This window comes from Sinohyriopsis cumingii, chromosome 10 (genome assembly GCF_028554795.1).
Source record: "Sinohyriopsis cumingii isolate HCF-2022 chromosome 10, ASM2855479v2, whole genome shotgun sequence".
NCBI lineage: Eukaryota > Metazoa > Mollusca > Bivalvia > Unionida > Unionidae > Sinohyriopsis > Sinohyriopsis cumingii.
The window spans coordinates 23847669-23862799 of NC_142970.1; the positions used below are offsets into that span (position 1 = coordinate 23847669).

General features: G+C 34.0%; 1 protein-coding gene across 3 annotated transcripts in view; it reads right to left on the bottom strand.

Annotated features, from left to right (window-relative positions):
• LOC149789727 (disco-interacting protein 2 homolog C-like) overlaps positions 1-15131 on the bottom strand; it is a 196041-nt gene that overhangs the window by 39887 nt on the left and 141023 nt on the right. For 2 of the 3 annotated variants that reach the window (XM_089971746.1, XM_089971745.1), the window contains exon 29: positions 6803-6832. The exons of the other annotated variant lie outside the window; for it this stretch is intronic. In XM_089971746.1, coding sequence (XP_089827872.1) covers positions 6803-6832 — 30 coding nt within the window. The remainder of the gene's footprint in view (positions 1-6802; positions 6833-15131) is intronic. 3 annotated transcript variants of the gene reach the window in all.

Below are 15131 nucleotides of genomic sequence, written 5' to 3' on the forward strand. Positions count from 1 at the left end.
ATTTTATAATCTGTGACTATATAATTAACATCTGATAATCTATAACTATATAATGAATATTTTATGATCTGTGACTATATAATTAACATCTGATAATCTATAACTATATAATGAATATTTTATGATCTATGACTATATAATTAACATCTGATAATCTATAACTATATAATGAATATTTTATGATCTATAACTATATAATGAATATTTTATAATCTATGACTATATAATGAATATTTTATAATCTATGACTATAAAAAAAAGAATTTTTGAGATCTGATAACAAACATTATACTTACTTCAATCTGCAAGTGTTCATATTTTCCACCTTCCTAATGTCAAACTATTTTGTAACTATTAATTTTTAATCATCTACTATTGCACTAATCAAATTTTGTAAAGAGAACAAAATTTCAGCTTTTTGATTTTATGGTCAGATTCACCTGATTTTCATGAAAATTGCAGCTATTTGATTTCATGGTGAGATTCCCTGTGAATTCCATGAAAATTGCAGCTATCTGATTTCATGGTGAGATTCCCTGGGAATTCCATGAAAACTGCAGCTATTTGATTTCATGGTGAGATTCCCTGTGAATTCCATGAAAATTGCAGCTATTTGATTTCATGGTGAGATTCCCTGTGAATTCCATGAAAACTGCAGCTATACTGATTTCATACTCATGATTCCTCTTTTCAATTCCATTAAAAAAGTGAATTGGGTTGAATTTATGGTAAGAATGCCCTTGTAAATTCCGTGAAATCTGCAGCTATTTGAATTCAAGGTCAGATTTCCCTTTGCCAATTCCTTTTCAAAGCCTATCAATTCTTTTATCTGTTTTTCTTTGTGGTATTGTGTTTTGTGGTAATGTGTCAAATTACATTTTCAACAGCATGTACTAGATTAATGGATTTGGGAAGGAATCTCCATAAAAGGATTACTGTTTCATGAATCTGCTGAGTCCAACATTTATACAAAAGGATTACCGTTTGAGGGGTCTTTAAATTTGTGGTTATTACATATGACAAGAACTGAAAAATGGTACCCCATGCAAAATAGGGTTTTTACTGTATCTAATGTTAATGCGTCATGCATTTGCCTCCATGCTTACAAAAGTCATCAAATTGGTATCGCATGCAAGATTAATTCTGAAATTGGAATCTAAGTCATGCAGATGCTTTACATTTTGTGTCAACATAAAACCAAGAAAACTAATATTATTATGAAAAAAACAATATTCACTGATGATTCCAAAAATTTATTAATTATTCCAAACATAATTCATTAATTATTCCTCAAAAAATTCATTAACTATTCCAAACAAAATGAATTATAATCCTAAAGTGAAGAAACCTCAACTGTCCATAGCACCAAATGTAGTAAATAAAAAATCATACAAGTAAACACGAGAAAGGTTCCAATAATTAATACTATTTTTTTCTTATTTCACACATATGTGCACGTGAAAAGAAACTTTGCAAATCTGAATGATTCAAACATCAAAGAATTTAATCAATCAATTTTCATGTCTCCATGCACATGAAAAATGTGTCTATAGTTGTCAATAAGTGATGACAGGGCATGACCAAACTTTTATCAAGTGAGTGTCAACTTTTTTAAAGCCCAATACTTTATAATTTCAAATGTAACTGCTTATTTAAAGTATATTTTAGTACCAACTACTTGTTTTGATGCCCCACCATAAAGTCAAAGGGAGAAGTTAACTGTCACCTGCCTCAGTCTACCCTTCCATCAGTGTCACACTTTTATTATTTACATATAGGTCATGTAAAAGAGGGGTGGGGTATATTTTGTGTCCTATAAACACATCACATGTATAGTTATTTCATTAATGTAAGTTGCCTATTAATTTTGTTTACATTTTGAGGGAATAAAATTCCAAGCTGAATAGAACCCACATCAAGAATTTTCATGGAGCAAGGGGCATTATGCCCTGTGTGTGTGTGTGATCTGTATTTTTAATGTAGCTTTAACAATTTTTCAGTCATATCGTTACGAGGTCTGCAGTGTGACAGTTTACAGTGATGTCTTGCACTGGGGCATCATGCTGCAGACATGTAGCATGATGTCCCACCCAGTCACATTATCCTGACACCAGGCCAACCAGTCCTAACACTAACCTCTTAATGCTGAGTGCCAAGCGAGGTAGCTGTTAGTACCATTTTTGTAAGTTTTTGGTATGACGTGGCCAGGTTCAAACTCACGACCTCCCGCATCTGAGGCGGACACTCAAACCATTAGGCCATTTTGAACAAAATGAAGCCAATCTTAATCTCAGTGATATAAAATCAATATATATCAAATAACATATAGTACTTTATATCATTATATATCAAATAACATATAGTACTTTATATCATCATATATCATATAACATATAGAACTTTATATCATTATATATCAAATAACATATAGTACTTTAAATCATTATATATCAAACAACATATAGTACTTTAAATCATCATATATCAAATAACATATAGTACTTTAAATTGTTATATATCAAATAACATATTGTACTTTAAATCATTATATATCATATAACATCTAATACTTTACATCATTATATATTAAATAACATATAGTACTTTAATTTTATGGAGCTTAAATTTAGTGCTTTCAACCTTATGGCAATTTTTTGGCATTTTTAAAAAAATGTTTGCCATCATCAATACAAATTGTTTATGATTTTATAAATTTTCCATGATGTTTTAGTGTTGTTCAAGACTAATTTATGCTAAATGTAGCTGAAATGACTGCACAGGACATACTAGATACATCCAATTCTATATGTACAATAACAACACGGGACATACTAGATACATCCAATTCTATATGTACAATAACAACATGGGACATACTAGATACATCCAATTCTATACGTACAATAACAACACAGGACATACTAGATACATCCAATTCTATATGTACAATAACAACACAGGACATATTCGATACATCCAATTCTATATGTACAATAACAACACGGGACATACTAGATACATCCAATTCTATATGTACAATAACAACACGGGACATACTAGATACATCCAATTCTATATGTACAATAACAACACGGGACATATTAGATACATTCAATTCTATATGTACAATAACAACACGGGACATACTAGATACATCCAATTTTATATGTACAATAACAACACAGGACATACTAGATACATCCAATTTTATATGTACAATAACAACACAGGACATACCAGATACATCCAATTCTATATGTACAATAACAACACAGGACATATTCGATACATCCAATTCTGTATGTACAATAACAACACGGGACATACACTGTACTAGATAAATCCAATTCTATACGTACAATAACAACACAGGACATACTAGATACATCCAATTTTATATGTACAATAACAACACAGGACATACTAGATACATCCAATTCTATACGACAATAACAACACGGGACATACTAGATACATCCAATTTTATATGTACAATAACAACACGGGACATATTAGATACATTCAATTCTATATGTACAATAACAACATAGGACATATTAGATACATCCAATTCTATATGTACAATAACAACACGGGACATACACTGTACTAGATAAATCCAATTCTATATGTACAATAACAACATAGGACATATTAGATACATCCAATTCTATATGTACAATAACAACACGGGACATACACTGTACTAGATAAATCCAATTCTATATGTACAATAACAACATAAGATATACAAGATATGTTAGATTCTATTGAAAATAATAACACAGGACATACAAGATACAGTCAACTCTATGTACAATGACAACACATGACATACAAGATATAGTTAACTGTGTACAATAACAACTTAGGACATAAAAGATACAGTCAACTCTGTACAATGACAACAATGGACATACATGATACAATCAACTCGGTGTATAACAACAACACAGGACATACAAGGTACAGTCAACTCTGTATAATGACAACACATGACATACAAGATACAGTCAACAACTGTACAATGACAACACAGGACATATAAGATAGTCAACTCTGTGTATAATAATAATAATAATAATAATAATAATACATAGAACCTGTCCTGAAAGACCATCCCTTTTGCCAAAAAATTATGGTCTCTCAAAACAGGTCATATAGCTATATAATCAATAAATTTGTGCACTGAGAATATGGTCTCTCAAAACAGGTGGTCTCACATAGCAGTGGTCTTTCAAGACAGGTTTTACTGTAACAACATAGGATGTACAAGATACAGTCAACTCTGTGTATAATAACAAAAGACAACAGTGTACAATGATGACATATGATAAACAAGATACAAACAATTCTGTGTACAATAACAGCTTGTGGAAACAAGCTATTTTGGACAGTTTTCTTTCTTCAAATTTTGATATGAGCATTAAATGCTGGTCTGGCCAACGTAAACTTCTAGTAATACTTAGCAAGAAAAGCAGAAAAAATGAATGTGGTAACTGTTTATGCATTTACCTGTAATTTTAAATCAATGTAATTGTATCTTCCCACCATTACATCTCTTTCCAACAGTCTTTTGAAATAAATTGCCACATCCACCACACTATATAAAACTAAGTAAATACCAGATCGGCTTATTTTTCTTCCACTCTTTATTAAAAATAAGACATAGTGTATATTTCAAAATAAGACATAGTGTATATTTCAAAATAAGACATAGTATATATTTCAAAACAAGACATAGTGTATATTTCAAAATAAGACATAGTGTATATTTCAAAATAAGACATAGTGTATATTTCAAAACAAGACATAGTGTATATTTCAAAATAAGACATAGTGTATATTTCAAAACAAGACATATTGTATATTTCAAAGTTTACTCTTAGTGTATCCATAACCTAATTATTCAGTAGCGTTATAACAAGGGACAGTAGAATGTATGTTCCATTTAAAATATCTCTTACAGCATAACCTTAGAATCACAGAAAATGTTCAGCGGATGTTTTATTTGGCAAACGTTGGAAAAGAATAACTCAAGTGACAAAACAACTGATACCCTGTTCAATTGAGAATCAACTGATAAAAAAAATCACAAATTCCAGTATAAATGATATATTTGTTAAAAATGAAAACAATGTTGATAATTACCATACTATTCATTATACTAAGTAAGTACATGCAATCCACATGATGTGCAACATGGAGTTAATGGTCAAATTTGCAAAGATGATTCAGTAGATATTGGAAATTATAAAGAAAAATGGAGGGGCATAAACAAAAGCAGTTGTTAGGAGCATATGGTCACTGTGTTTAAGAAGTCATTAGTAAAGGTCTTTTTGGACTAATTGCAGTTTATACTAAATGTATAAGATGCATTATTTATATATACACACACACACACACACACACACACACACACATAGATGTACCTCTGCCTAGAGATGATCCATTTATCACATGACATCAATAGTGATATTATTCTATCTGCCATCACAAGACATTTTTAATTGTAAAGGGTTTAGAGCTGAATCCACAACCTCCTGCATCTGAGGAGGACCTAACCACCAGACAACCGGAGCGGTAAACTGCAATGTAAGCAGTCATTCAGCATTATCTGGTGAAAATGGAACATTGGATCCATTACAACAGCTTAAAACAAATTGATCATAGCTTTAAACGAATGGGGGGGGGGATGCTGAAGAAATCGCAAAAATAATGAACCCATATGAATAGATTTGCTACTTGCAACTTGTAAAATTATAAAGAAATCATTGGAGTGGAAGGTAGTGCAAATATTTAAATTATATATTTTAGCTTTGTGAGACAGAAATCGTAGAAAGTCACTGGCTGACATTATGGACAATACTTCAGCTGCTAATTCATATTTTTTACATTAAATGGCAGAAAATAGTTCCTCATATGCCTTGGTCTCGGATAGGAAGGTCCAAAGAATGGGATCAAGATTTTTTTGTCAACAAATTCTAGCCTCACGTGAGATTTCCTTATTCTACCCCTACTGCCAAAATGATGGATTTTATTTGCTTTTCTAAAGCCATTTCCTTACTGATGATAAGTCACCATTCTTCTTGGATGCTTTGTATCAGTGATATGACAATAGATATAAATTGGATAGAAAAGATACACCCTCAGGATTTAAAAAAATCCTAATCCTTACCCACAATTCCTGACATAAAGGTTGGATTTCCTTATGCTCATCCTCATCAATGCCTATGTTCCATTCATTTCTTCATGAAAGTATAAACAGCATTACAGGAGCCACAGTTGCTCAGCACTTGTCAAACCAGGCTCACGATGAAATGGTGTGTACAAATCCTACCTTCAGCTCAGCTTGGGTCAGCTACTAAGGATTGGGCACAGTAATTGAATCCAATTGCTGGTAATTTAATCCAACTGATGATAACTGAATCCAATTACTGGTAATTTAATCCAACTGCTGCAGTATTTTAAAACTGAATAACCTATTTGTGTTGCTATGCTGTAAAACACTCACTCATTAAATGTCAGCACGTACAATTCAAAGCACAATGTCTTGGAGATTAGACACAGATAAGCTATCTTTGTCATGTGATAAATGGCATCTTACATTGCAGCATATTGCATATTAAATCAAACTTCCAAATTACTTCACTCCTTTTGCTCGCCAAGTTCTGCAACTGATGTTAAATTTTCAACTCCCAAAGCCATAAAAAAGTATAAACCATGTAAGATCTTCTATATATAAGTTGCATGCATAGCTGTAAGGAATATTTATATAAGGATGTGTTTATAAAACTACTACCTGAGGTGGCCATGATTTGCCTTGGGTAGGCTGTGTAAATCAAAACAATAGACAAATAAACAAAACAACAAAAGACAAAATGAAAATGAAAAGACAAAATTTACAAAAATAAGCCACTAAAGTGTATGTATTGGTGCATATTATGGAAGCATAAACACACAAGGCAAAACATGTCCCAAAATACAAAGTAAACATTTATTAAATCAAGATTCTTTAGCTGGAAACAGTTTGGTTCAAACAACCAATACTGAACCCAATCATAATGCACACTGCATTTACGTGTCATTGAAGAAATATTATAATCTGCATCTAAACGTCAACATAAACAATCTATTTAATGTCACTCAACTCTCTGCTTGCACTGATGTTAACCAAATAAATTTGTAAAAAAGAAAGCTTTTAATTTGTATTATGGTCAAATTTACTCTCCTCAGTTTGTAGAAATACATGTTTATTAAGTCCTTTCAGATATCAGGAATTCATTACACGTTTCTTTACAAACCAAATGGAAGAAATGCTGCAATCTAATACCATAACTGAGTCACATATTGTTTTAAAATTAAATAATTAAAAATTTGCAGTGCACACATACATGCTACCAGAAGCATAATTACATGAAGACATTGACAAAATGAAGCAAATTTTCTTAAACTAAAGTCTCCCAATCGGACTGATGAACTAACGGCCAACCAAAATTTCTAGAAATCCACGATAAATCCATTTCTTGTGTCCTTTTATTCTTTCTAACAGCTGGGTAATGAAACTGTTTCCATTATTCATGAGAACCTCCATGAAACCAAATATGTTGACAAAAAGATGTTCGGATATGTCCCAGTTAACACAATATTTGGAAAAGAAAAACATTAACACTAATACATTGTGGTTTTCTTAGGTTGAAGTACAAGTAAATTTACTTTTAATTGGTTCTGCCAAATACAAGCACCATTTCCATTTGAAAAAGTATTGTTAACATAGCTGCAAGGAATATCAGTTGTGAAGGAAGGTGTTATATGGATTTTACAAGAAAATAAATTATTATGGTTGGTGTTGTGGATTCTACAAAAAAGTAAGTTTTGAAGGGAGCTGTTATGTGGATTCTACAAAAAGTTATTGAGGGTAGTGTTATGTGGATTCTACAAAAAGTTATTGAGGGAAGTGTTATGTGGATTCTACAAAAAGTTATTGAGGGAAGTGTTATGTGGATTCTAAAGAGAAGTTGTGAAGGTATGTGTTATTATTCTACTGGGAAACAAGTTGTGAACGGAGCTGTTATGAGGATTCTACAGAAAAGCTGTGAAGGGAGGTGTGGATTCTACAGGGAAAATAAGTTGTGAAATGAGGTACTGTGTGGATTCTACTGGGGAATCAGTTGTAAAGGATAGTGTTATGTAGATTCTGTAAGGAAACTGAATAAAAATATATCTGACAAAGGAAAAGGAAAAAATGGAGAACATTTGTATATAGAGTTCCTTAGCTGATAATTTTGACTTTGAAAGAAAGGTATACACTCTGATGGAGGTAACAATCATTAATACTGTTTCACCAAATGTTTGAGATGCCTTTTTACTAAAAACAAATTTAGCAACTGAGAATCTCATGTCTTCCCCATCTGTTAACATAATCAAACATGCTTCCTGCTAAAGTCACTGAAGGCCACCAATCTAATGTATCTTCAAAGTTGCAATACTGATATAGGAAACACAACTTCCAAAGAAAGCCACTTCAACGAAATATGTTTCATAATAAATCTTATTTATAGATGCTTGAGTAGTTGTGGAAAATATAAGTACTATGGAACATTCTACATCACCAGTAATGTCAATGGAATGTTTCAGCTTTCATGGCCACAGATCTCTATGTACAAGTCCAAGTGTTCATGGTCACAGATCTGTATGTACAAGTCCAAGTGTTCATGGCCACAGATCTGTATGTATGAGTCCAAGTGTTCATGTCCACAGATCTGTATGTATGAGTCCAAGTGTTCATGGCCACAGATCTGTATGTACGAGTCCAAGTGTTCATGGCCACAGATCTGTATGTACAAGTCCAAGTGTTCATGGCCACAGATCTGTATGTACGAGTCCAAGTGTTCATGGCCACAGATATGTATGTACGATTCCAAGTGTTCATGGCCACAGATCTGTATGTACGAGTCCCAGTGTTCATGGCCACAGATCTGTATGTACAAGTCCCAGTGTTCATGGCCACAGATCTGTATGTACAAGTCACAGTGTTCATGGCCACAGATCTGTATGTACGAGTCCAAGTGTTCATGGCCACAGATCTGTATGTACAAGTCCAAGTGTTCATGGTCACAGATCTGCATGTACGAGTCCAAGTGTTCATGGCGACAGATCTGTATGTACGAGTCAGTGTTCATGGCCACAGATCTGTATGTACAAGTCATAGTGTTCATGGCCACAGATCTGTATGTACAAGTCATAGTGTTCATGGCCACAGATCTGTATGTACGAGTCCCAATGTTCATGGCCACAGATCTGTATGTATGAGTCCCAGTGTTCATGGCCACAGATCTGTATGTACGAGTCCAAGTGTTCATGGCCACAGATCTGTATGTACAAGTCCCAGTGTTCATGGCCACAGATCTGATGTACAAGTCCCAGTGTTCATGGCCACAGATCTGTATGTACAAGCCACAGTGTTCATGGCCACAGATCTGTATGTACGAGTCCAAGTGTTCATGGCCACAGATCTGTATGTACGAGTCCAAGTGTTCATGGCCACAGATCTGTATGTACGAGTCCAAGTGTTCATGGCCACAGATCTGTATGTACGAGTCACAGTGTTCATGGCCACAGATCTGTATGTACGAGTCACAGTGTTCATGGCCACAGATCTGTATGTACGAGTCACAGTGTTCATGGCAACAGATCTGTATGTACGAGTCACAGTGTTCATGGCCACAGATATGTATGTACGAGTCCAAGTGTTCATGGCCACAGATCTGTATGTACAAGTCCAAGTGTTCATGGCCACAGATCTGCATGTACGAGTCCCAGTGTTCATGGCCACAGATCTGCATGTACGAGTCCCAGTGTTCATGGCGACAGATCTGCATGTACGAGTCCCAGTGTTCATGGCCATAGATCTGCATGTACAAGTCCCAGTGTTCATGGCCACAGATCTGTATGTACAAGTCCCAGTGTTCATGGCCACAGATCTGTATGTACAAGTCCCAGTGTTCATGGCCACAGATCTGTATGTACAAGTCCCAGTGTTCATGGCCACAGATCTGTATGTACAAGTCCCAGTGTTCATGGCCACAGATCTGTATGTACAAGTCAAAGTGTTCATGGCCACAGATCTGTATGTACAAGTCAAAGTGTTCATGAGCTGAATGAAGTTCAAAAACGCGAGTAATGACCTCTGAACTAACTCCAAGGTTGATAGTAAGACATGCACCACTTTCATTCAGAATCAATTATGTACTACAAGTGTTTTAATAAAAACTGCATGTCAATGACACCACACATACAAAAAGAGTAGAAATAATGAGATTTTTCAGCTGGAAACTATATAGATTCGATTAGCAGCCAGAAACATAATGTTTTTGTGAGAATCCCATGTCAATATGACAATCTATTCAAGATAAGCCGCCTTAAAGGAACCATTTTAATATGTTCAAAAAAGCCCATGTCAGTATGGCCATCCATTAAGGAGTAGAAGACTAACCAGAAATCATAAAAAGTCTTTTCTTTTGAAAACACAAAGTTTACATGAGAGGGAGGAGAAGTAGCTATCATTTTCAAGATGGCTATTATGGTGGCCATACTGGAGATCTGATGATTTTTATCTTGGACCAACCACATGTCAGAAGAAGCTGTTTACTAAAATGCTCACACTGATATGACTAATAATTCAGGAGGCAAAAACAAAGATTTTTAAATGGGCATCACACTGAAGGTCTGATCAGCACAATTTTCATTCTGGATCAACTTAATGTCATCAGAAGTCTTTAAGTAAACAGCCCCTGTTGATACAACAATTCATTCAGGAAATTTAAAAAACAAATTGTGGTTTAAATGGCACTTTTATGACATTATTGGTTATATCATGCAGAGGAAATGGGAACTAAGTACATTTCCAAGGAAACACAAAGGCAATCAAATTTCAAGGTGGTACCCATGGCGACCATGTTGGAGGTCAGATCAGTCCCATTTTAATTTAGCACTAACTAAACACTATAAGATGTCTTTCATTAAAAATGTTAAGATAATATCCCCATTAGTTCAGGGGAGTAGAAATATCAAGATTTCCAAAATGGAAACTATGGCATCCATGATACTGGATGTATAAGGCCAACTAGACCCTGAAATGAATATGTCAATAAAGTTATCTGGCAATCTTTCCCGTACTTGAGGGAGTGGCAATAACAAACATGACAAAACAGGCAACAAACAAAATTCCATCGTATAAGCTTTGGTCATGCAATTCATACATCTAATAAAATTTCCAAGCATAAAATTGATAAACATGTTATGAATTGAATCAACTGATTTCCAGAACATGCCTGTACAGCCATTATCTTACAAAATCTTCACAATTTTCAACACAAAATATCCCATGCAAATTACAAACTGTATAAGAATTCTGAATAATCTGAGGACACCTAGTTAAGCCTATATAAACATGCTTTTAATTAAAAAAACTCAAAACTAAGGCTAAGCAGTTATCAATTTTATAATTGGCAATTTGGTAGGATTGTTTTCTTTTGTCAACCATGCTGGAGGATTAGTGCCATATTCAAAATGAAGTTTAATAACTATCATCTGCTGACTGACCTGAATGCATTTTACATGTATGTGGCTTATTACATTTTACATGTATGTGGCTTATTACATTTTACATGTATGTGGCTTATTACATTTTACGTGTATGTGGTTATTACATTTTACATGTATGTGGCTTATTACAGTCTGAAATTATGTACAGAAAACCTTAATCCTCTTTATTTAGTCTCTGTTAGGAAAGAATCAATTGTATCAAAAAGTACATTGAAAAAATGTATGGTAGCCTCCAACATGGAGGACATGGGGTGGGGGGAAGCAAATATTTGTTTTCAGTAAAGGTTCTACTGTAATGAAGACTTTTCAGATAGCTTACTTTCTCTGCCTAGTGAGGTTGCATGGAAAAAATGTAGATAATAAGTTAAAAAAGGTACAATAATAGGACCAACACCAGGTATGTGTTCTGCATAATTCAGTTTCTCATTTGCACTTGTGAATGTTATATTCTAATACCAGAACAAAACTGGTGTTCTGCAGAACTTCATCTCCTATATGCTCCTGTACATTCAATATTCCAGGAAAAAGACAATTGTTCTGCAGAACTCTGTTTTAAGTATGTACCTGTGCAATATATAATCCATGACCAGGAAAAAGACAACTGTTCTGCAGAACTATGTACCTGTGCAATATATATTCCATGACCAGGAACAAGACAATTGTTCTGCAGAACTCAGTTTTTCGTCTGTACCTGTGCAATATATATTCCATGACCAGGAACAACACAATTGTTCTGCAGAATTTTGTGCCTCACATGAACCAGCGCTATATATATTTCATTACCAGTGTTATGCAAAACTCAGTGCTCCATATGCATCTGCAAATTATATATTCCAAACCTATCCATAAACCTGACTACAAAAAGCTTTAACACAAAATTTTTACTTTAATCATGTAAATATCATCAGACTTGATGCATAATTTTTATGTGAACATCATTACAGACTTCCTGTATAATCATGTGAACATCATCACAGACTTCCTGTATAATCATCATGTGAACATCATCACAGTCTTCCTGTATAATCATCATGTGAACATCATCACAGAATTCCTGTATAATCATCATGTGAACATCATAAAAGTTTCTTATATAATTATGACATGAAAATCATAACAGACTCCCTGCATAATTGTAAGAAATAAATATTTTATGAAAAAGGCATCTTGACTGCGAAAACAAACCCTAGGTTAGCAAAAATACTTTAGTCGGAATGATCTGTATAAAATCTAACCTTGAGTGATATTCCCAACAACAACGCTAATAATGTATACCCTGATCATGTGATCTTGATGTCTTCAGGATTCTTGTTTTAAGAGCCAAAATTTGGAGGAAGATATGTTTCTCTACTCCAACATAATATAGACATTGAAATAGGTAATTTTAGCAAATCTACATGTTATTTACACTAATTGCATTTGAAATTCATGTTTACATTCAAGTTATGTGCATTTGAAATTAAATGTGTTTACATTTTAGTCATGTATGTGCATTTGAAATGCATTTTAAATTTATGTTTACATTAAGGACATGTCTATCCATGTTAAATGCATTTAAAATTCATTGTGTTTACATTAAGTCATGTACGTATTGTGAGTGTTAATGGAAGAGCTATTTCTTTCGAATCTTGTTATGTTCAAGTGTTTAAAAAAACATACATAAAATGCAAAAGACAGCACTGAATTTATAATAAATAAAAAAACATGTAAAAATGTAATGTAAAATTTTAAGTATTTGTCTGCGAATGTTATTTCTAATTTCATTTCTTTCAAATTCAAAATTGTACAGATACTACCACCAATGGCAGTTGTTATGTTTGCTCTGACAATGTTTGGGACAGAAAAAGGACTGCCAGTGTAAAGAATCAGATCCCAGAATTATGCCAAAAGAGCTTTTAAAAATGTAAATTTAGTGCAGCCTGAAAATAATTCATTTTCAAATCTAGTCAGGAAATGTATTTGCGCTTCATTCATTATTTATTGTTCCAAGTTCCTTATTTTGCATCTGTGCTTTCCATTTTCTTAAAAATGCATTCACCTTTTCATTTGCAGTCATTCTGCATTACATTTTCATTTCCTTCACTAGTAAAATTATTTGTTTAGGAAAACATCTCTATCCACACAAATCCAGCTCACCCGAATGAAAAAAGATCTTAATCATACTTATGTCTTGTTTTAGCAATAAATGTTTTAACATGTCATCTGTTTACTGAGGTGAATGACAGACAAGAATGGTCTCTATGTATAGTATGATTGGTTTCTCATTCACCAGTTGTTGCTGTTGTTGTTGCTATTGTAGGGTTTAATGCCATTTTTCAGAACATGATAGGTTATACATGGCAGCCAATATTAATGGTGGAGGAAGAACCCGGGAAAACCCCAGAAAGAACCACCGACCCATGAGAAGCTATTGGCAAGTTTTCTCACATACCCACATGAGCTGAATCCGAGACTCGAACCCACGCAGACAGAGGTGAGATGGCAGTGATCCGTGACGGAGAGCGCTTTAGATCACTCAGCCACTCAGGGCCCCCATTCATCAGTTACTACTTGCATAGAAATGAATTCTTCTTTTAGGTATCTAACTTTTGTTTGGGCTTAGGATGATGTGTCTGTATCAAAATTGGATAATATTATCAAAGATACTTACTGCACTCCAAAAAGTGATTTCTTTTTCAAATAAACCACATAATACATCAGGAGAATTGGTAAGAAATAAGATTTATGTCCCTTAAACTGGAGTCAGCCCTGTCTCTAGTATAGTAGAAAATGCAAAGCAAACTAGATATAGGCCAGGGTTAGCACATACCAATGATGGAACATGGTCTGAAAGAAAAGTTTTCACTCCAACAAATCCAATTGGAAAACTGCTGAATGATGCTGGGAAGGCAGTATGTTGTTTTGTTGATGTAGGTACTACATAGTCAAGTATTCTGGGGTGAATGATCTCTCATATAGAATTTGAAGAATGTTGTATCACATCTCTGTTCAATGGCTTGAATGATATCAGTTATGTACAATTTCACTTGGAAGTGACTATACATCAAAAAGCCAAGAAGAAATTCATACTGGGTAATTCCTTGTAGGCTGCAAGGTAAACCAACATATCCAGGAAAAATGAATGTGAGAAAAAGTATTGCCTCTTGCCTTTTTAGTTTAGAACATGTAAGATCTCCATCTTCCATCAAATGCTTCTGGTACCACTTCCTAAAGACATCCATATGAAGAATCTAAAGACGGTGGTTTCAAAACAAACCCCCATATTTTCCATCAGCGAGAGTCTGTTCTCTGCACTGAAGCCAGGATCCATCATGAGTAAAAGTAAACCATCAAGGTGGAACTGCAGATAGTTCATGTTGACTAATAAGGCAAGAAATTATCTAATTATGCTCTGGCTAGAGTTACTATGTAAATGGTCTGGGAATCTCAGCTGATCGAGTCAACAGACCTCTGACCTATAATTTTTTCTACCTGATAGAGTCAGTCAGAAATAGCCACTATCTGGCTTTCTATATGACCCATAT